Consider the following 21,411-nt stretch of genomic DNA (forward strand, 5'->3'; position numbering starts at 1 on the left):
ACTGGTGATGATAGAGATCTGAATTAAAAATAAAGTGCTGGTGAAGTTGAGCTGGCCTGGCAGCATCTGTGCACAGACCGGTTTAGAATTCCAAAAGGAGCCAACTCAATTCTCTGGCAACAGGGTTTTGAATCTTAGTAGGTTTTATGATGGAATGGAGTGTAACTTTCTCAATTACATGATGAAAAAAAAAGCTAGCTCTAGTAATGATGACTATGAACAATCATTGAGAGACATAAAAACTAAACAGGTTCATTCATGTCCTTTAAGGAGGGAAATTTGCCATCCTCACCTGGTTTGGCCTACACGTGACTCCAGCCACACAGTTACGTGATCAACTCTTTAGAAAAAGATGAACAAAGATTTTTCTTCTGTCTTCATGATAGAGGAAACAAAAATCTAGAAACAACTCTAAACCAGGAGAATGTTGTACTTTTCCGAGAGGAAGAACAGGAGATGTTCAGACATGTTATCATTTAGTGATATCTTGGGGAGAGTCCATATCATATTCGAGGTGGTGTTGGATGTATTAGAATGTATGAAAATGGATAAATCGCGTGGTCCTGACCAGATGTATCCAAGAATACTACAAGAGGCTAGAGAAGAAATTGCAGGGGCCCTGGCTGGTATTTTTGCATCATCATTAGCCACAGGTAAGGTCCCAGAAGACGAGAGAATAGCGAATTTTGCGCCATTATTCAAGAAGGGCAGCAAAGAAAAGCTTGGGAACTATAGACCAGTACGCTTAGCATCTGTGGTATGTAAGTTATTTGAGAAGATTCTAAGAGATAAAATTGGAAAGACAGAGTTTGATTATGAATAGTCAGCATGGCTCTATGCATGGGAGATCATGCCTCACAAATTTATTAAAGTTCTTCGATGAAGTGACCAGCAAGGTTGACGAGGGCAGGGTGGTAGACGTAGTCTATAAGGATTTCAGTAAGGCCTTTGATAAGGTTCCACATGGTAGGCTGCTCTGGAAGGTTAGATCGGATGCTGGCAAATTGGATACACAATTGGCTTAATGGTAGGAAGCAGAGGGTAAGAGTGGAAGGATGCTGTCAGACTGGAGGTCTGTGACTAGTGGAGTGTCTCAGGGGTCGGTGCTGGGCCTACTGCTGTTTGTTATCTACATCAATGATTTGAATGAGAATGTAAAAGGCATGATTAGTAAGTTTGCTGATGACACTAAAATAGCCGGTATCATGGATAGTGAGGAAGGTTGTCAGAAATTGCAGCAGGACCTTGATCAGCTGGGGAAGTGGGTCAAGAAATGGCAGATAGATGGATATAGATAAGTGTGAGGTCTTCCATTTTGGAAAGTCAAATCAAGGTAGGAGTTTCATGGTGAATGGTACGGCCTTAAGGGGTGTTGTGGAACAGAGGGGCCTTGGAGTTCAGATTCACAGTTCTCTAAAAGTGGATTCACAGGCAGGCAGGGTAGTGAAGATGGCTTTTGGCACACTGGCCTTAAGTAAAGGGATTGAGTATAGAAATTGGGAAGTTATGTTGCAGTTGTAAAAGATGTTGGTGAGGCCTTACTTGAAGTATTGTGTTCAGTTTTGTCACCTTGTTATAGGAAGGATGTTACTAAACTGGAAAGAGTGCAGAAGACATTTTCAAGGATGTTGCCTGGACTCAATAGTCTGAGTTATAGGGAGAGACTGGACAACCTAGGACCTTTTTCTTTCGAGTGTAGGCGACTGAGGGCGTAACTTAGAGGTGTACAAGATAGTGAGAGGCACAGATTGAGTGTATTCACTCAGTCTTTTCCCCAGGGTTGGAGAATTGAAGACTTAGGGGCATCCGTTTAAGTTTAGAGGTGAAAGAATAAAAGAGAACCTGAAGGACAATTTTTTTAAAAAAAACAGAGAAGGCTGTATGCATATGGAATGAGCTGCCAGCAGAAATGGTTGAGGCAGGTACATTAACAACATTTAAAAGGCATTTGGACAAATACATGGACAGGAAAGGTTTAGAAGGATATGGGCCAAGTGCAGGAAAATGGGGTTAGCGTGGATGGATGTTTTGGTCAGTATGCACCAGTTTGGAACAAAGAGCCTGTCTCCGTACTGTAAGACTCTATAACTCTTATTGTTCACTTGCAAGAAGTGGGTATTACTGGCTGGGACAGCACTTTCTTGCCTGTCCCTAGCTGCATTCGGGAAAGTGAGGATGAGCTGCCACCTTGAACTGCTGCAGTTCAACTTCTGTAGGTAGACCCACAGTGCTGTTAGGGAGGGAAGTCCAGGATATTGAGTCAATACCACTGAAGGAATGGCAATATATTTCCAGGTCAGGATGGTGAGTGGCTTGGAGGCCCCCATGGATGTGCTGCCATTATCTTTCTAGATGGAAGTGGTTGTCAGTTTGAAAGGCACTATCTGAGCAGCTTTGGCGAATTTCACGCAGTGCATCTTGTAGATAATACACAGTGCTACTACTGAGCACTGGTTGTGGACTGACTGCATGTTTCAGGATGTAGTGCCAATCAAGCGGGCTGCTTTGACCTGGATTGTGTTGTTGGAGCTGCACTCATCTAGGCAAGTGGGGAGTATTCCAACATTCTTCTGAATTGTGCATTGTATGTGGTGGACAGGTATTGGGGATTGGCGATTTATGCGATTCAGGATTCCTAACCTCTGACCTACTCTTGTAGCCATTGTACTTATATGGCTAATCTGGTTCAGTTTCTGGTCAATGGTAACCACAGGATAGTGATAGTAACAGATCAAGTGATGGGAAAAATATCAAGGGACATTGGTTAAACTGTCTCTTATTGGAGATGATCATTACCTGGCATCTGTGTGGCACAAATGTTACTTGCCACTTTTCAGCACAAGCCTGTAAATTGTCCGGATCTTGTTGCATTTGACATGGACTGCTTCAGTATGTGAGAAGTTGTGAATGTTGCTGAATATTGTGTAATCAGTGAACTTCTCATGGATGGGCAAATTGGTTGGGTCTAGGGTAGTAACATGGGGAACTAGGTTCTTGTTATGCAGTGGTAACATCTCTACCTCTGAGCTAGAAGATTTGTGTACAAGTCCCGTCTGCAGCAAGGTGCATCATTTCTGAAGATGTTGATTAAAAACACTTACCCTGAGGAGCTCCTACAGAGATTTCCTGGAGCTGAGATGACTGACCTCCAACAGCCATAACCAGCTTCCTATGTACATTGTCCTCCAAACTCTGGGTATATGTTCAACTCTAATTAACTAATACATCAATCTGATGACAATTAACCATTTGGGCAACTGCTAATGTACGTAGAACAGTAAAGCACAGGAACAGGCCCTTCAGCCCACCTGTGCTGACCATGGTGCCATTCTAAATTAATCTCATCTGCATGTACATGGACTGTCTCCCTCTGTTCCCTGCTCGTTTATGTTTCTGTTTGAAAACCTCAAACTTGATGGTCAATATTCCATGTGGTGGCCTTGACATTTCAAGTATTCACTTTAGTCCCTAATGTTGTAACCCCTTCCCTCTTATTATTTCTCCTCTTTTTGTTTTTAAAAGCACACATTGAGCACCTTCTGATAACTGATCTAAGCCAGCCTTTTTAGGTTAGTCTTGACAAAAAAAATAACACCAGACCATTCAACTGTGTTGCTGTGCATGATCCTATAGCTGCCTGATGCAATATACTTTCCAGCAGGTTTCACCACAAATCAATCAGAACCCTTAACTGATCTTTTTCTTTACAACATGGGGAATGAAAGTTTATTACAACATTCAAAAATATTGTACCTTTCAGAATGTCTCAGTAATTATAATGTAGTCTCTGGCATATTGTGGAAAATGCCATAGATAATTTGCAAGTAACCAGCTTCCAAAAACAGTAATAAGATAGTGGCTGGATAACTTATTTAATGGTTTGGTTGAGGCCAATATATAGGTATAGGTATTGGCCAGGTTGCTGGCGGTACACCACTACTTTTCTTTAAAATTGTGCTGCAGCATCTTTTGCCTCCAGAGACAATAGATAAGGCTTAATATCTCAGCTGAAAAAATGACACCTCCAATCATGCAGCATACACAGAGTACTACAGTGGGAATGTCTCACTCTAGATTTTGCATTCACCTGTGGGACTTGAACTCTTAATCTTCTGATGTGCAGGAGCAATAAGTGCTACAACTGAGCCACAGTTGACACTTGAACTACAGCTCACTATAGACCAAGATCATACCATATGTCCAGGATCTCTAAGTTTGCAGCTCCATTTAAAAAGCAAGCAATTGGGGAGTTTACTTTTAATAGCAGTCAGTGTGTGTCCTGGCAAAACAACTCAACCTTCCGTTTTCAGTAACTGTGACTTCCTTGGGTGGTGTTATTGACGTATTACTTACATCATCCAATGGAATGGTATCACTGGATGCTGACAAGTTGTAGATGTGAATCTTTATGTCGGCTTGCAGCTGATAAAAGTCAAGATAAGGATAGACTTAGACTTGATAAGTTCTTTAACCATGTACTTGCATCAATTAGACATCTCCCAACTTTAATTATCATACATTTCAAACTGTAAATCGCAGACTAAAATGGCGATAGAAAAGAATTCGCTATAACACAGTAACAGGTGAATAAAACATAATTGCATCAACTGGACATACAAGGAATTGAACCCAAGCCACAGGGGAAACCAAGAACTGCCATTTCTCTATTCCCAAAAATATCTGTAGAACTGACTACAGTTAGTCATTCATGAAGCCAAATATTGTGTTCTTGGACTTTATGGCTCAGTCAGCCATGACTGAGGAGGTTAATTTGCTCTTTAACTTGATACCATCTCAAGAACTACCTTACATTGGTCTCTCCCATTGTTACTCCAGTTGAAGTAATGTTAGGAATGGCCATTTTGCAGCAGCTTCTGCTGGTCTTCAACAAAAGCAAATGAGGAAAGAACTGTGCAGAAACTCTAAGTATGGATGATTAGCCATCACTTAACAATTGAACAGTGAGAGAGATCAAGCATAGCATTTAGTTTTGCTACAATCCCTCCTCTGAACAGGTCATACTTTTGTTTTGGAGATGTGTAGGTAAGTAGGGCTCAGTTTGAAGAATGAAGAAAATTTCCTCATTGTTTGGAAAAGGTTCCTTCAGAGAAAACAATGACAGCATCTTGCCTCTTGGCTATCGTTGGAAATTTAAAAATAATGCTGATACATTGCTGGTGGGGAGTTTAACCTCACTTGAGTTTAGCCAAACAGCATATATTGAGCTTTCATGAGAGGGCATATCAGAGAACATAGGCACAAACGCTACTGGATTGTTATAAAAACCTAAACTGATTCAGCAATGACTTACACAGAAGGGAATTTGTCATCTCCATCTGATCTAGTCTACACTCAACACTGCGTAAAACTGTGATGCTGCACACGCTTCTGCCACTTTCCCCTGTTGTTTGGGTTCAAGAAGATTTGTCTCTCAATAACCCCTGTCTCTAGATTCTGGATCAATGGTGCTGGAAGAGCACAGCAATTCAGGCAGCATCCGAAAAGCTTCAAAATCGACGTTTCGGGCAAAAGCCCTTCATCAGGAATAAAGGCAGAGAGCCTGAAGCGTGGAGAGATAAGCTAGAGGAGGGTGGGGGTGGGGTTAAAGTAGCATAGAGTACAATAGGTCAGTGGGGGAGGAGATGAAGGTGATAGGTCAGGGAGGAGAGGGTGGAGTGGATAGGTGGAAAAGGAGCTGGGCAGGTCGGACAAGTCCGGACAAGTCAAGGGGATCGTGTTGCTGGAGGTTAGAAACTAGGATGAGGTGGGGGAAGGGGAAATGAGGAAGCTGTTGAAATCCACATTGATGCCCTGGGGTAGAAGTGTTCCGAGGCGGAAGATGAGGTGTTCTTCTTCCATGCGTCTGGTGGTGAGGGAGCGGCGGTGGAGGAGGCCCAGCACCTCCATATCCTCGGCAGAGTGGGAGGAGGAGTTGAAATGTTGAGCCACGGGGCGGTTTGGTTGATTGGTGCGGGTGTCTCGGAGATGTTCCCTAAAGCGCTCTGCTAGGAGGCGCCCAGTCTCCCCAATGTAGAGGAGACCGCATCGGGAGCAAAGGATACAATAAATGATATGAGTGGATGTGCAGGTAAAACTTTGATGGATGTGGCAGGCTCCTTTGGGGCCTTGGATGGAGGTGAGGGAGGAGGTGTGGGCACAGGTTTTACAGTTCCTGCGGTGGCAGGGGAAAGTGCCAGGATGGGAGGGTGGGTCGTAGGGGGGCGTGGACCTGACCAGGTAGTCACGGAGGGAACGGTCTTTGCGGAAGGCGGAGAGGGGTGGGGAGGGAAATATATCCCTGGTGGTGGGGTCTGTTTGGAGGTGGCGGAAATGTCGGCGGATGATTTGGTTTATGCGAAGGTTGGTAGGGTGGAAGGTGAGCACCAGGGGCGTTCTGTCCTTGTTGCGGTTGGAGGGGTTGGGTCTGAGGGCGGAGGTGCGGGATGTGGACGAGATGCGTTGGAGGGCATCTTTAACCATGTGGGAAGGGAAATTGCGGTCTCTAAAGAAGGAGGCCATCTGGTGTGTTCTATGGTGGAACTGGTCCTCCTGGAGCAGATACGGCGGAGGCGGAGGAATTGGGAATACGGGATGGCATTTTTGCAGGAGGTGGGTGGGAAGAGGTGTAATCCAGGTAGCTGTGGGAGTCGGTGGGTTTGTAGAAAATGTCAGTGTCAAGTCGGTCGTCCAACGCATCTCGGCTTTTGCCCGAAACGTCGATTTCGAAGCTTTTCGGATGCTGCCTGAATTGCTGTGCTCTTCCAGCACCATTGATCCAGAATCTGGTTTCCAGCATCTGCAGTCATTGTTTTTACCTGTCTCTAGATAACTAGGCAAGAATTAAAAAGGAAATGATCTGTTTTTATACAGTGAAGTATTTGCTCTCAGTCAAAGAGCTATTTTTGCTTAACTCTGTCTCGAGTCATTGAGTATCCAGTAGTGAGAATATTTTCTGCATGGCAGGCTGCCTAAGGCAAGAGGGCAGATTTAACTTGATGAATCAGTGGCTTAGAGGGGATCTGAAGAAAATGTTTTTCACTCAGGATAGTAGAAATTTGGGATTTGTTGGTCGTCATAGAAATGGATGGGCTAAAGATCCGTTTCTATCTGACTCTATGATAATTTGGAGGATGTAGCTACCTGCTCGACAACTAGAAACAGACGAACAACTCAAACTGTAACTGTGAACCTCCAAGTCAGACCATCATCCACATATTAAAAAAAAGGCAGAAGAGGAGTAGTGTGATCTTGCACCTGCTCCAGTGTTGGAGGATTTTCTTGTAATTTTCCTGTTTTCTTAGAACAAAAGCAAACACTTTTTAATTCAAAATTATTTTTGGAACTTCTTTAGTCCAATTGAAAAAGGTGAGGATGGAGAGATTGGTTTATATGGAGTTTGTGGGAGAGGCCTATCCACATGTTTGCTGAGGTGTCAATGGCTCTAGAGAGAGGTTTTTGTTTTAGTGTGCATCGATCTTGGAAGATTGACCTTTTCAACTTCTTAATTGAGAGTTTGTTAGTAGCAGTTTAAATAACGATGGAGGGGCAGGATTCCTGGATCTGTTATTTTTGTAAGACTGAATCCAGGAGGTGGAGGGAATCGACATACCTTTATTCAGAACTGGAGTTGGAGGATGTAAGGAGGAGGTGGTTTTCAGTTGCTGAGAGTTTAAACTAAGTCCTTGATTTTAAGAATTTAACTTGTTTTTTCCCCCTTCTGTATGCTTAATATTAAAAAAACTGAGTAATAGAATGGAGGTTTTTTTAAAAAAGGTCATACTTAGAGCTTCTTCTTTTAGGCCTTATAGAATATAGGCAGCATAGTGTGTCAGCAGTAGTCTACAAACACTTGATTTGAGAAAAGTGTGGATCTTCTTAGGCACGTCCATGTTAGCAAATGTTTAAGGGGCAATCAATGAGTGGCATGCTCCTCCTGCTGGAGGTGGGAGATTAGGGAGTAGTTTACTACCCCTGGAGACTATGACTGCAGGTGGTGTGCTTGGATCTGTCTAATATCAGACCACTTGGATCGGCTGGAGATACTGTGGAGGATACAGGTGGCACAGAGTCATGGTTAGTAGATTTCAAGGGGTTCAGTCATATAGATGGGTCACTGTCCAGAAGGGGTAGGAAGGTAGTGCAGGAGTCTCTTGTGGCTATTCTTCTTTCAAACACCATTTTGGGTATTGTTTGGGGCTGCAGGGAGCAGGGGTGGGAGGAGCAAAGATGGCCAGAGCCCAAAATAAGATATTAACAGGGATAGGCGAGGTGATGATCCAGGGGAAAAAAAAAAAAATCTTTAGAGAAGATTAGGAGTTCCCTTACATCAGCTCGAGAGAAGAATAAAAACAGCTGTGATGAAAGACTACCTTCAAAGACTTTAAAATGTGTTGCTGGAAAAGCGCAGCAGGTCAGGCAGCATCAAAGGAAACATCTGCCCGAAACGTCGATTCTCCTTCTCCTTTGATGCTGCCTGACCTGCTGCGTTTTCCAGCAACACATTTTTAAGCTCTGATCCCCAGCATCTGCAGTCCTCACTTTCTCCTACCTTCAAAGACTGTATGACATCAGGGACAAATACCCCACCACTTCAAAACCACCACCCCATCTCTTTCATTGAGAGTGGAGAAGCATTCTTATCTGTCATGAGCCATATATTTCCTTTTTAAATTATAATATTCTCATTAATAGCATATCGTATCTAAACTGCTGCTTTTTAAACAAACGTTATATCTTCCCGAACATTGTTTACAAATGGTCAACTGGGTAACTGAACACACTCCCCAAAATTCAACAGTACCGCGAGATGCCTTTATTCTGGACATTCTGGTTACATTGAAGGATCTTCCATACCTTCTGTGCAAGGGTTTGGAGCACACCTTTGATCTTATTGTTGATTGAGCTATTGAATGTTTCCAGTTGAGTGTGCAGTGTGCTTTGGATCTGGTCCTCTGGAATCATATCGGCTGTGTCTTCCTTCAGGCCTTGCCAGTCTAGTTCCTCTGGAAGTTTGGAGATAACCTCCCATAGCTGCTTCATATTATTGAGAACGACACATAATTGTAGTGACCTCACTCCATGGATGTCTGACTGGAATTGAAGGTATTGGACATTTGCATCAATGGAAATTCTTTGCCATTCCTTCAGCCTCCACTAACACTCCAAATTGAGAAATTACCATAGTGGACCAAGATCAACATAATTGATAAGAGTAAAGATACGACAGGTTGCTTGATATGATTTTCAACCTCTCCCCTCCCCACCATATCCAAAACCCCTCAATCCACATTTCCAGCAAGAGTGCAGTGAGACTTGGATCTCTGGGGCTGGTTACATACCATGACATGGACAAATGACCACCATCCCTGCCTCATTGCTCCTGAAATTCCCACATCTTTGAAAGTTCCATCACCACTAAGCCCACAGCAGGTCTGGAAGGACATGTACCACTTTGAGGCCAATTTGGGTATGTGTAATAAATCTTGGCATTGCTAGTGGTGGCCAAATCTGGGAATTAATATGGTTTTAACTGACTAGCACATCCAATTGTTTCTATCAACAGCTATCTGCAACATATCATTTTGTTCATGTGAATGCTTAATAAAATGCTGATCAATATCTACTACTGATGATACATTGCCTTGATGAGATGCAGATGTGGAAGGTTTTACTACACGTTTAATCCAGGTGTGGATCCCGATGTGTTACACTCACATCACGTGTGTTTACTTGATAGTGCTTGACTGATAGCTCTTCTGCCCTCTCTTCAATCAGCCGACAGTACATCAATGCAATCTTGCACATGTCCTGCAATGTAAAGAATGCATGAAGATCGTCAATTTTACAGATGTGTGTGCAGTCAAACCGAACAGGCAGAGCTTCAAAGTTATTAGAGCAATTTTTATACTGATCAGATTACCTCTATAAACAGGTGAATTTTCACCTGTCACTGATATTCAATGAGGTTTGAAGATTTGACACAGGATTATGATTACACTGAAACAGATGTTCTACAGGTGAGTAATGGCACAGTGGAGAGTGAAATCAGATTCATTCTCAACATTCTATGTGAACTACAGTTGTGCTTTTATCTTATCAAGAATTTTTGATTTTTTTCTTGTATTTGTTCAAATCTTGTGGCTTTGTTTGAGAGGGAGTGCAACTTGGTTTAACATTATATGAGCCCCTAATGACCCCAAGCTACCCAATTCTAAATTGTACTGCAGGCACTAAAAACACTGAAGGTACAACTAGGCACATCTCTTATGAGGCTCTGTGGTGAAAATGCCTATATCGGGGTTGAGAGTTGGAGACTATCAAAAATCCCTTGAGAAATTTGTAGCTCCCTCAGTCCTCTTTGTAAGTAGTCAATTATAGAGTGTGAATTGGACCTTATGTGTCTTCAGATGACTCAAACCCAGGCCTGCTGGCAACCACTTTCCATGCTCAGCACAGCTCTTTTCACCATGTGCAGCACAGTCAAAATTACTCCAGGTTACTTGTAATGGTGAAAAAAAATCTCATGGGGGAACAAGCCTGGAAGTGACATGGCCCACCACTGAACATGGCAGTGCCCATTTTCACAAGGGAGGAGGCTGACCATTTATATCACCAGCTGCCTTCGTTCAAGTTGGATTATGGTAGTTCAGGATTGTGAAACCCAAAATGCAAAGCATAGACCCGCTCAGAACAGGACTGAACTTTTTTCCTTTCTTTGGATAGCCAGGGTTGAGAGAGTTAAGGTCCCCTTGGATATTGCTGTAGAACATATTGGTACCCATCGGAAATACTAAAAGCAGGCATGAATGTGTGTAAAAAAAAAAAAAAAATTAATAGTCAAGCTCATTTAATCTGTCAACAGACCTGAAAAACTCAATTGTTAAAACTAGAAACTGTCAAGTGAACATTATCAAAAGTGTCTAGATGAGCTGTCAGAGGAACGTCAAAATTTAAAGACGACGTTTGAAAAGCAAGTGTCAAAGGGAGCTATCAAGGGATTTAAAAGTCGTCTCCATTAAATCCTTGAAAATATTGCCTGATAGTTTTTTTTTTATAATGAAACCTGATTGTTATTTCTGTCATACCTTTCTATTAATGGATTGCTGCCACTTGACTGATATCGCAATCGTCCATTATTAAATCAAGGTACCTGCCATTTCAGTTTGATTGATAGCTACAAATGGCTATAGACACTTTGGAATTAATTAGAATTCCACTTTAATGCTTTCAGTTATAAGGTTTTATGCACAAAAAGATTTGTTATTATTAGGCTTTATTAGTTGAAAGAACAAATTTTAATAAATGGGTTTTATGATCTAGTTTTTTTTTAATACAGCAAATTCTGGAAGACAATTTTCCCCTGGAGTTGTTGGTTGGTTCACTGAGCTGGTTGACATTTTTCTCAAGTATTTTGTTCCCTTTCTGGGTGCCATCTTCAGTGCTGTGGAGCCACCAGATGAAGCACTGTTTTTGTGATCTGCCCAGTGTATACAGTTTTGTCTGTCATGACTATTTCCGGTTTTGAGCTGTAGTGGTCTGTAGATGGGATCTATTTCAGTAAGTTTGTTTACGGCACCAGTGGATGAATACTAGGCCTCCAGGAATTCCCGAGCTTGCCTTTGTTTTGCTTGTCCCAGTATCGTAACATTGTCCCAGTTGAATTGGTGTCCTTCATTGTCAGCGCATATTGACATGAGGGAGAACTGATCATGTCGTTTTGTTGCAAGCTGATGTTCATGTATTCTGGTGGTGAAATTTTCTGCCCGTTTGTCTGACAATGTTTCTCGCAGTTGCTGCTTGATATTTTGTAGGTGCAAGTAGTAGGTATGGGGTCTTTTGTCTTTGATAGTAGCTGGTGAAATATGGCTATTGGTTTGTGTGCTGTCATTATTCTCAGAGGACATTGGAGTCTTGTAGTCAGTTCTGAGATGTTTCTAATATAAAGGTAAGGTGGTAAGTGTTTTGGGACGCACAGTATCTTATATTTTGTACGCTAGGCATTGGCGAATGATAGAGGGGTGAGAAAGTGTTTTGTATTTTAGCATTTTGTATTTTGGCATTTTAATTTGATTTATTCTCACATGCAGCTAAGTACAGTGAAAACCTTTGTGAGTAGTACAGGCAGGTTATAGTAAGCAGGGACAAACAGATCATAGGGTGAAAAAAAACTTGGATAGAGTGAGGCAAACAGGTTACACCACACAAGCCGTGCAAGAGGCAAGATCAAATCATGGAGCAAGGAATTCTCATGACTATTTGCACTTGACTCATGATGAAAGTCTAGGCCAAAGTGCCAAAACAAAATTCTGTTGGGTAGAGGGGTAATAGAGGGAACCTTACCATCATGGTAAGCCCAATGATGTGAATAAAGTTTACTTAATATCATAGCCCTGCTGCTTCAGAAGGTTCAAACTCACCTCTGTTAGCTTGACCATGATGACAAAAGCTTCTTCAGGTTCTGGCCAACTCAGCTCTGTCCAAGTGTGTTTGATCTTGGCAAAGCAGGTTCCAATATCCACAACAGAGGTACTGTGTTTATTCTTATCCCCCAGAGACTCCAGCTATAGAAATAATACTGACAGTTAGTTTCTGTTTGAATGTTAGAATCTCCTCAGGGCTACTGAATGTGACTGATATGTTTCATCCTCTCTATGAATGATTGTCATGGAATCACAGAATCCCTGTAGTGTGGAAGCAGGCCATTTAGTCCACCTTCATACCGAAAATGGCACCATGTGTGGCAACATTGTACACTTTTCACTGTACTCCTGTACTTGAGTGCATGTGACAATAAAGCTTAAATCAAAATCAAAATAAAAAGAGTCCACACTGAACCTCTGAAGAGCATCCCACCCAGACCCAGCCCCCTACGCTATAACCCTGCATTTCTCACAACTAATCCACCTAGCCTACACCCCTAGACATTGTCAATTTACCATGTCAATCCATCTAACTTGCACATCTTTGGACTGTGGGAGGAAACCAGAGCACCCGAAGGAAACCCATGCAGATGTGGGGAGAATGTGCAAACTCCACTCAGGCAGTGCCAGAAGCTGAAATCAAACTTGGGTCCCTGGTGCTGTGAGGCAGTGTTAACCATTAACATGGCACGGTGGCGCAATTAGATCTTGGAGTATGCTGATGGTATGATATTTGAGAATCTTATGAGGAATAACAATTAAAACTAGGAATTCGGTGACGATGTTGTAAAAAAGGTGCGATTACAATTCTGTCAAACTGAAAGCTATAACCATAAGACATAGGTGCAAAAATAGGCCAATCGGCCCATCAGTTATGCTCCGCCATTCATTGACATCATGGCAGATCTGATAATCCTCAACTCCACTTTCCTGCCAAAGTGTATAACTTCACACTTTCCAACAATATATTCCATCTGCAAAGCTTATGCCCACTTGTTTAACCTGTCTATATCTTCTGCAGATTCGATGTTCCATCCTTAAGTTGCCTTCCCACCTATTTATATATACCACATTGATCCCTGTGGCCCTCCACTAATTACAGATCACAATCCTGAAATGCCCTCCTTATCCCAACTATTTATCTTCCAGTAGTTAGCCAATCCTTGATCCATGCTCAGAAGACACAACACCAGGTTATAGTCCAACAGGTTTATTTGAAATCACAAGCTTTCAGAGTATTGCTCCTTTATCAGGTGAAGACTCCTGATGAAGGAACGGAGCTTCAGAAGTTTGTAATTTCAAATAAACCTGTTGGATTATATCCTGGTGTTGTGACTTCTGCCTTTATCCACTCCCGTCCAATACTGGCAGCTCCATATCATGGCTTCTAACCGTGCTAATATACCTCCAACACCACAGGCTCCTCTTTCCTGCTCTCAAAGACAATGAGTTGTAGACCTAAGGAGAAAGCCAGTTAATTATGCTGCTCCTGTCAAAATCCATGATGTAGGCATTAAAATTGTTAATAACTACAACTATCTTAGTGTCAAGAAATGTTGAATTGAAGGAATCAATGCACAGATGTATGCATTACATACCTGGTTATATTCAGGAATTTAAAATGTTTTTGATTAGTCCTGCAATCAAAATCAAAAGCTGTATGCTAGTAGTTGAGCATGTTTTGCTTTGGGAATGCCTTGGCTTGGTATGCCTGTCTTGAGAATTCAAACTCTTTCAGGATAAAGAGCTTTTTGAACCAGGTAGGAAGGGGATTTGATGAGCTCATCTTCCTTGATGAAATCTGCGAGAGAATTGTGATGAAAGGCTGTCCCGAGCAATGAGAATCACCTCTTTCCTAAGGACGACTGTTACATACATTAGAGAAAGAGGCTACAATCCTGCCAATGGAGGACAAATTGGCCCCTAAGCTCATTGCATCCTTTATTCATTCGGATAACTAACAGGAGCTGATGTAGGAATTAGAATATGTGGACTCACTGACTGATTACACTAATTACACTGGAATAGTTTTTGTACATGATTTAGTTAAATTCAGATATCTGATGTAGAGGATCTTTTTGCTTTATTGTTATTATTTGGTTATTTTTTAACCATGTGAACAACATTCCCAAAATGAATTTCATACAGAATTTTCTGATGACAATAAAGTGAAGGTGAAGTGAAACGTAATATTGCCTCATAAAAACCTATACACTGTGATAGACAAGGTTGACTTGACTCAGCCCTCATTTCATAGGCTGGCTTGTGCTTACAGGACCCCAATTGGGCTAATGGTCTATTTCTCTGTGGCAGATTAAGTTCAGCAAATCCCACAGACAAGCACCCACAAGACATTCAGTATCAATCTCCCGACAGCCAGACAGTCAGCAAACAGTCTTTACCTTTCCATTTATGGAGCAGTTAACCAAGTTCTCAAAGTAGAAAACCCATCAACCCATCCTGTCCCCTTCCTCTGTTGCTTTTCTGAAGCAGACAACAGAGGAATGCTAACCACATAGTCCTGACTGGCACACATCACATACACAAAGCAATTAGCTCACGGGTTATTCATTTCAGAGCTGTGATACCTGGTCTTTCCACACAGCCCGCTGAACCATCTCCACCGAATTCTCATATACCATCTGCAACCACTTGGGTAAAGACTCACTGAACCATTTGTGGAAGCCATCCAATGGAAGAGTGGTGTCACTGAAAAACACAGGGAACCAATCTTCAAACTGTTTGAAACACACAGTGGCTAATGCATAAAAACAAGATTTGGTCACAAATCAGGAGGTTTGATAGATTTAGCAGGTTCGCAATGGTAGAGAAGATGGCGGCAGTCCAGGCATTATTGTTCATGTTTCTAAAACTGGGGGAAATACTTAGCAGGTCTAGCTACAGCTGTGCATTGGCAAACTTAACACTACAGGTTGATAATCTTGCATCAGAATTGGGAAAAGCAGGAGATGCAACGGATTTTGAGAGAGTATAGAGACAGGGCAAAGGAGGGGCAAAAAACAAAATGGAAGAGCTGTGAAGACAGAAGTTGAATGAAATAAAGGATGACTGTGCAATCAAAGTAGAAGGAGAGGATAATGGGGATGTGAAGAAACAGAAGCTAAGTCTAGGGAAGGTGCAGCAGAATCATTGTCAACAACTGTCAACTAGAAGATGAGTGGCTGGATTTGTGATCTAAAAATCTTAAACTGCATGTTTAGGCTGCAAGACTGTGAAGTGCCTAATCTTGGTCTGGTTCCTTAGGCCTATACTGAGCTTTATGGAAACAGTGTAGGAAGCCAAGGAAAATTAAATTTAATTGGGATTGTGTTGGAAAATTAAAATGACTTGCTTGGGAAGCTCGGGATCATGCTTGCAAACTGGAGAAGGTGTTCTGCAAAATAGTTGTGCATTGGTCTCCTGGTGAACAGCACTCAATACAGTAAACTGAATTGAAAGAAGCACAAAAATAACTATTTGGGAACTTGAACAAGTAAGGATAGGGTACATGCATGGTACACCTTCTATAATGGCATGGGGTAGACTATCCTATGGCACATTTCCATTGCCAGAGATGTAATGTGATTTATTTTATCTCTTCACTCCCCACTATCTACAGCCCAGCATATCATCTGTATTTCTCTCATTTAGTTACTGCATTTACTGCTCACATTGTGGTCAGCATGGATGGGGTGACCACTTTGTGCTCCACAAGCACGACTCCAAGTTTCTGGTTATCTGTCATTTTAATTCTCAACTTCACTCCCACTGTGACATTCTGTCTTCAGAATCTGTTCCAGTGAAGCTCAAAGAAACAATGTCTCATCTTTTGATTTGACAAGTTATAGCCATCTGGATTTGACACAGAGTTCATAACCAATGCACCAAATTTTCTCCCTACAGCAGCTAGTAGTCATAATTCTGCTACCTGTAGTTACCATCTCAGAATCATCCTGTTTTCTTCTCCCATTTCCCTCTCTTTCCATGCTGCACTAATTTTTTTTTTAATTCTTTAAGCTCTCCTGTTTTCCACCCGATCACAGACTTTCCCTTTTGCTCCTTTTGTGCATTGGCTTCAAACTTGTTATATTGATAACTTGTCTCCTACTGGTACCAGCAAATTATTTCCAGATTTTTAAACGAGTTGATGGAATGTGGACTCTTGTCCTCTGGATTATGATTTTCCAGGAACAAAATCTTTAGAGTACTATAAAGGACATTTACAATACATCTACAAGAATATCCTTGAACAGAGTACCTGAGTGTTAGCTGCAATTTATGTGAATACATATCAGATGTACACAGTAAGAAAATGCATGTTAACAATGAACTATTTTAGTATATGATATAGAGGTATAGTAAATGTGTGTTGAACATGTACTGTGTGAGCACATGAGCATGTTTTGTACCATCAATAACTATTGTATTGCTGGCATGCATTGTGTGACCAGAGATGTATTGGAGGTACATTGCATAAATTTATACATGACAGTGGTTGACTGTGTGAGTACATGTGATTTGGTACACTAAATAAATCAAGACTGTTGGTACATGAGTTTCTTGTAGCCACTATGATATACATACATTCAGAGGTGAATTTTGGTACTTACTTTGGTACTAAGTAAATTTTTTGATGCTGTAGCTGTTTGAGCTTCTGGAAGAGTTGGAATAGACCCTCAACAGTTGCCTTGGATTTGCCAGCTCCAATATTTATCACTTGCTCCTGCAGATCCTGAGCAACCTAGCAACAAGCAGATGATACTAGGTGAGGCACACTTACTGGTCTGGATGATTTGGGACAATATGAAGCAATGGTTTTTGGTCTTAGAAGCCAGGCCACTCATTCAGCTCCTCAAATCTGTGGCATCATTCAATTAAGTCATGGCTGAAAAATATCACAACTCTATATGCCTGAATAGAAGAGGGATGCTGCGAAGAAATGAAGAGACACCATTTTATGCAAATAGGAAGAGGGTGCTGATTGGCTGGACAATGATTAGCCTGGAGATACACCAAGAACAATTAATTGTTAATCTTAATTCTCAGACCAGGCAGTTACACTCTGACTGGTCAATGCACTGCCATGGGAAAAGTTGTTATAGGGTCTTTTTTTTGCCACGTCTGTTTCTCACATTCTTGTTTCCATAAATGCGAGATGAAAAGTTTTAACATATAATTTTTTTTAGCAATGTTTAAGTTCTGTCCTACCAAAAATTCAGCAGGCAACTAGGTTCAGCTAGATTCCTAATTGTTTTGTGGAATCGTGATCAGTCGTGGATGACTAAAAGTCATTAGCCTGATGATAACTCCGATTAGTTCTTTGATTTGACAACTCTGTTATTGACCAGCTTATGGGTGTGAATGAAGTCTTTTGGATATCTGGAAAGGGAAGAAGTACCACCCACTCTAGTGAAAAAACCTGAAGCTCAAGAAAGCCGGTTGTTTTTCACTTACCAGTTGCTGTCAGCTGTTGCTTCTAATCCATAAGGCAGAAACTTTATCATTTGCGAATGAGTCACTTTGTGCCTCATGTGAAGTAGTGGATCAGTGCTTACTGTATACAAATGATTTGGATGTGAGCATAAGAGGGAAAGTTAGTAAATTTGCAGATGACACCAAAATTGGAGGTGTAGTGGACAGCGAAGAAGGTTACCTTAGATTACAACAGGATCTTGATCAGATGGGCCAATGGGCTGATGAGTGGCAGATGGAATTTAATTTAGTTAAATGCAAGGTGCTGTATTTTGGGAAAGCAAATCTTAGCAGGACTTATACACTTAATGGTAATGTACTAGGACAAAGAGACCTTGGAGTGGGTTCATAGTTCCTTAAAAGTACAGTCACAGGTAGATAGGATAGTGAAGACGGCATTTAGTATGCTTTCCTTTATTGCTCAGAGTATGGAGTACAGGAGTTGGGAGGTCATGTTGTGGCTGTACAGGACACTGTATGCAATTCAGAAAGATTTGTGAAACTTGAAAGGGTTCAGAAAAGATTTACAAGGATGTTGCCAGGGTTGGAGGATTTGAGCTATAGGGAGAGGTTGAATAGGCTGGGGCAGTTTTCCTGGAGCATCAGATGCTGTGGGGTGACCTTATCAAGATTTATAAAATAATGAGGGGATTGGATAGAATAAATAGACAAAGTCACTTCCCTGGAGTGGGGGTGTCTAGAACTAGAGGACATAGGTTTAGGGTGAGAGGGGAAAGCTATTAAAGGAACCTAAGGGGCAAACTTTTCACGCAGAGGGTGGTATGTGTATGGAATGAATTGCCAGAGGAAGTGATGGAGGCTGGTACAATTGCAACTGGATGGATATATGAGTAGGAAAGGCTTGGAGGGATATGGGCCAGGTGCTGGCAGGTGGGACTAGATTAGGTTGTGATATCTGGTTGGCATGGACAGGTTGGATCAAAGGGTCTGTTTCCATGTTGTACCCCTCTATGACTTTATGAACTTGGGCCTGTTGCCTTCTGTCAATTTAACTCAATGGTGTCTAGGAAGTTAATCCTTTCTTTGCAGTGTATCTTGAAGCTTAATGGAGGGTTAATCATTCTTGAGAACATCAATGAATTTTTCTTATTTCATTTCTGTGAGATTCCAAATAATCTATAATCAACACAAACACCACACATTTTACTACATGTGCCAATGGGCTGAGGAGTGGCTGATGGAGTTTTAGAATAAATGTGAGGTGTGCATTTTCAAAAGGCAAATCAGGGCAGGCGTATACACTTTATGGGAAAGTCCTGGGCATGTTGCTGAACAAAGACCTTGGATTGCAAATTCATAGTTCCTTGAAAGTGGAGTTGCCGGTAGATAAGGTAGTGAAGAAGGTGTTTGGCATGCTTGCCTTTATTGGTCAGTGCACTGGTTATAGGAGTTGGGAGATCATGTTGCAGCTATACAGGATATTGATTAGGCCACTTTTGGAATACTATGTACAATTCTGGACTCCCTACTAAGGAAAGGTGTTATGAAACTTGAAAGGGTTCAGAAAAGGTTTACAAGGATGTTGCCAGGGTTGGAGGGTTTGTGCTATAGGGAGAGGCTGAACAGGCTGGGCTATTTTCCCTGGAGAGCTGGAGGATGACATTATTGAGGTATATAAAATCATGAGGGGCATAATAGGATGAATAGCCAAGGTCTTTTCCCTGGGGTCGGGAAGTCCAAAATTAGATGACATAGGTGTAGGGTGAGAGGAGGAAGATTCACAAAAGAACAACAGAGAAGTACAGCACCGGAACAGGTCTTTTGGCCCTCCAAGCCCGTGCTGATCATCATGTCCTAACTAAACTATAAAAAGACAAACTTTCTGCTCTTATTTGGTCCATTATCCCTCTGTTCCCTCCCTATTCATGTAACCATCCAGGTGCATCTTAAATGTCCCCAATGTGCCTGCTTCCACCAACTCTTCTAGTAATGCATTTCAGCCTCCTAACACTCTCTGCATGAAAATTTTCCCTCGCATGTCTCCCTTAACACCCCCCCAACCCTGAACCTGTGCCCCCTTGTAATTGAAAAATCCTCTGACTATCTACCCTACGTACACCTCTCAAAATTTTTAAACCTCTGTCAGGTCTCCTCTCAGCCACTGTCTTTACAGTGAAAACCATCCTAGTCTTTTTAACTTTTCTCATAGCCAATATCCTCGAGCCCAAGCAATTTCCTGGTAAACCTTATCTGCACTCTCTCCATAGCTTCCACATCCTTCTGATAGTGTGGGGACCAAAACTGCACACAATACTCCAAATGTGCCCTAGCAAGGGTTTTATGTAGCTGCAATATGGTTTGCCAACTCTTGTAATCCAAGCCTCAGCCAATGAAAGCAAGCATTCCATTTGCCTTCTTAATCACCTTGGCCACCTGTGTTGCCACATTTTGGGAACTGTGGGCCTGCATGTCCAGATCCATTTGAATGATAATGTTCCTAAGGGTTCTTCCATTTACAGTATAATTCACACCTAAATTTGATCTTCCATAATGCATCACCTCTCATTTGTCTGGATTAAACTCCATCTGTCATTTCTGTGCCCAAGTCACCAAACTATCTACATCCTGTTGTATTCTTTGACAATTATCAGCAATATCATCAACTCCACCAATCTTCATGTCACCTGCAAACTTACTAATCAGACAACCCACATTTTCCTCAGCTCATTTGTATGTACCACAAACAACAGAGGACCTAAGACGGATCCCTGTGGAACACCACTTTGTTACCAGTCTCCATTGAAAAATACCATTCCACTACTACCCTCTGTCTTCTATGTCCAAATCAGTTTTGTATCCATCTAGCCAGCCCACCCTGAATCCCACATGATTTTAGTTTTTGTACCAATCTGCTATGTGGGACTTTATCAAATGCTTTACTAAAGTCCAGATAAATTGCATCCACAGCCCTTCTCTCATCAATTATCTTTGTCACCCCTTCAAAAAATTCAATCAGGTTGGTGAGACATGACTTTTCCTGTACAAAACAATGCTGCCTGTCACTAATTAGTCAATTTTCTTCCAAATATGCATATATCTTGCTCCTTAGTATCTTTTCCAAGAGCTTCCCCACCACAGACATCAGGCTCACCAGCCTATAATTTCCTGGATTATCCCTACTTCCTTTCTTAAACAAGGGAACAACACTGGCTCTTCTCCAGACTTCTGGAACCTTGCTTGTAGTCACAGAGGATGTGAAGATATCTGCTAATGCCCCTCCTACTGCTTCCCTTGCTTCTCGCAGTAACCTGGGATAGATCCCATCTCCCCCTGGGAACTTGTATACCTTAATGCAATTCAGGATATCCAAAACCTCCTCCTTCAATATACTGACATTCTTTAGAGTATTCACACACTCATCCCTGACCTCAACATCAGTCATGTCCTTCTCCTTGGTAAATACCGGTACAAAGTACTCATTAAGGATCTCTCCCACATAACTTCCCTCCTTCATCCTTGAATGGACCCACTCAGTCCCTTGCTACCCTCTTTCTTCTGA

The 21,411-nt window shown here is 41.8% G+C and overlaps 1 protein-coding gene across 4 annotated transcripts in view; it reads right to left on the bottom strand.

Moving 5' to 3' along the window:
- The window catches only part of unc13d (unc-13 homolog D (C. elegans)), a 198,255-nt gene that overhangs the window by 55,040 nt on the left and 121,804 nt on the right, over positions 1-21,411 (bottom strand). For all 4 annotated transcript variants that reach the window (XM_088000394.1, XM_088000396.1, XM_088000395.1 and 1 more), the window contains 6 exons: positions 17,030-17,160; positions 15,008-15,128; positions 12,417-12,560; positions 9,715-9,807; positions 8,854-9,090; positions 4,354-4,422 (listed from right to left, as the gene is read on the bottom strand). In XM_088000394.1, the coding sequence (XP_087856520.1) occupies positions 4,354-4,422; positions 8,854-9,090; positions 9,715-9,807; positions 12,417-12,560; positions 15,008-15,128; positions 17,030-17,160 (795 nt within the window). The remainder of the gene's footprint in view (positions 1-4,353; positions 4,423-8,853; positions 9,091-9,714; positions 9,808-12,416; positions 12,561-15,007; positions 15,129-17,029; positions 17,161-21,411) is intronic.

Source organism: Chiloscyllium plagiosum, unplaced genomic scaffold (assembly GCF_037043375.1).
Source record: "Chiloscyllium plagiosum isolate Xiang-an unplaced genomic scaffold, Cpla_swu_hap1 HiC_scaffold_25, whole genome shotgun sequence".
NCBI lineage: Eukaryota > Metazoa > Chordata > Chondrichthyes > Orectolobiformes > Hemiscylliidae > Chiloscyllium > Chiloscyllium plagiosum.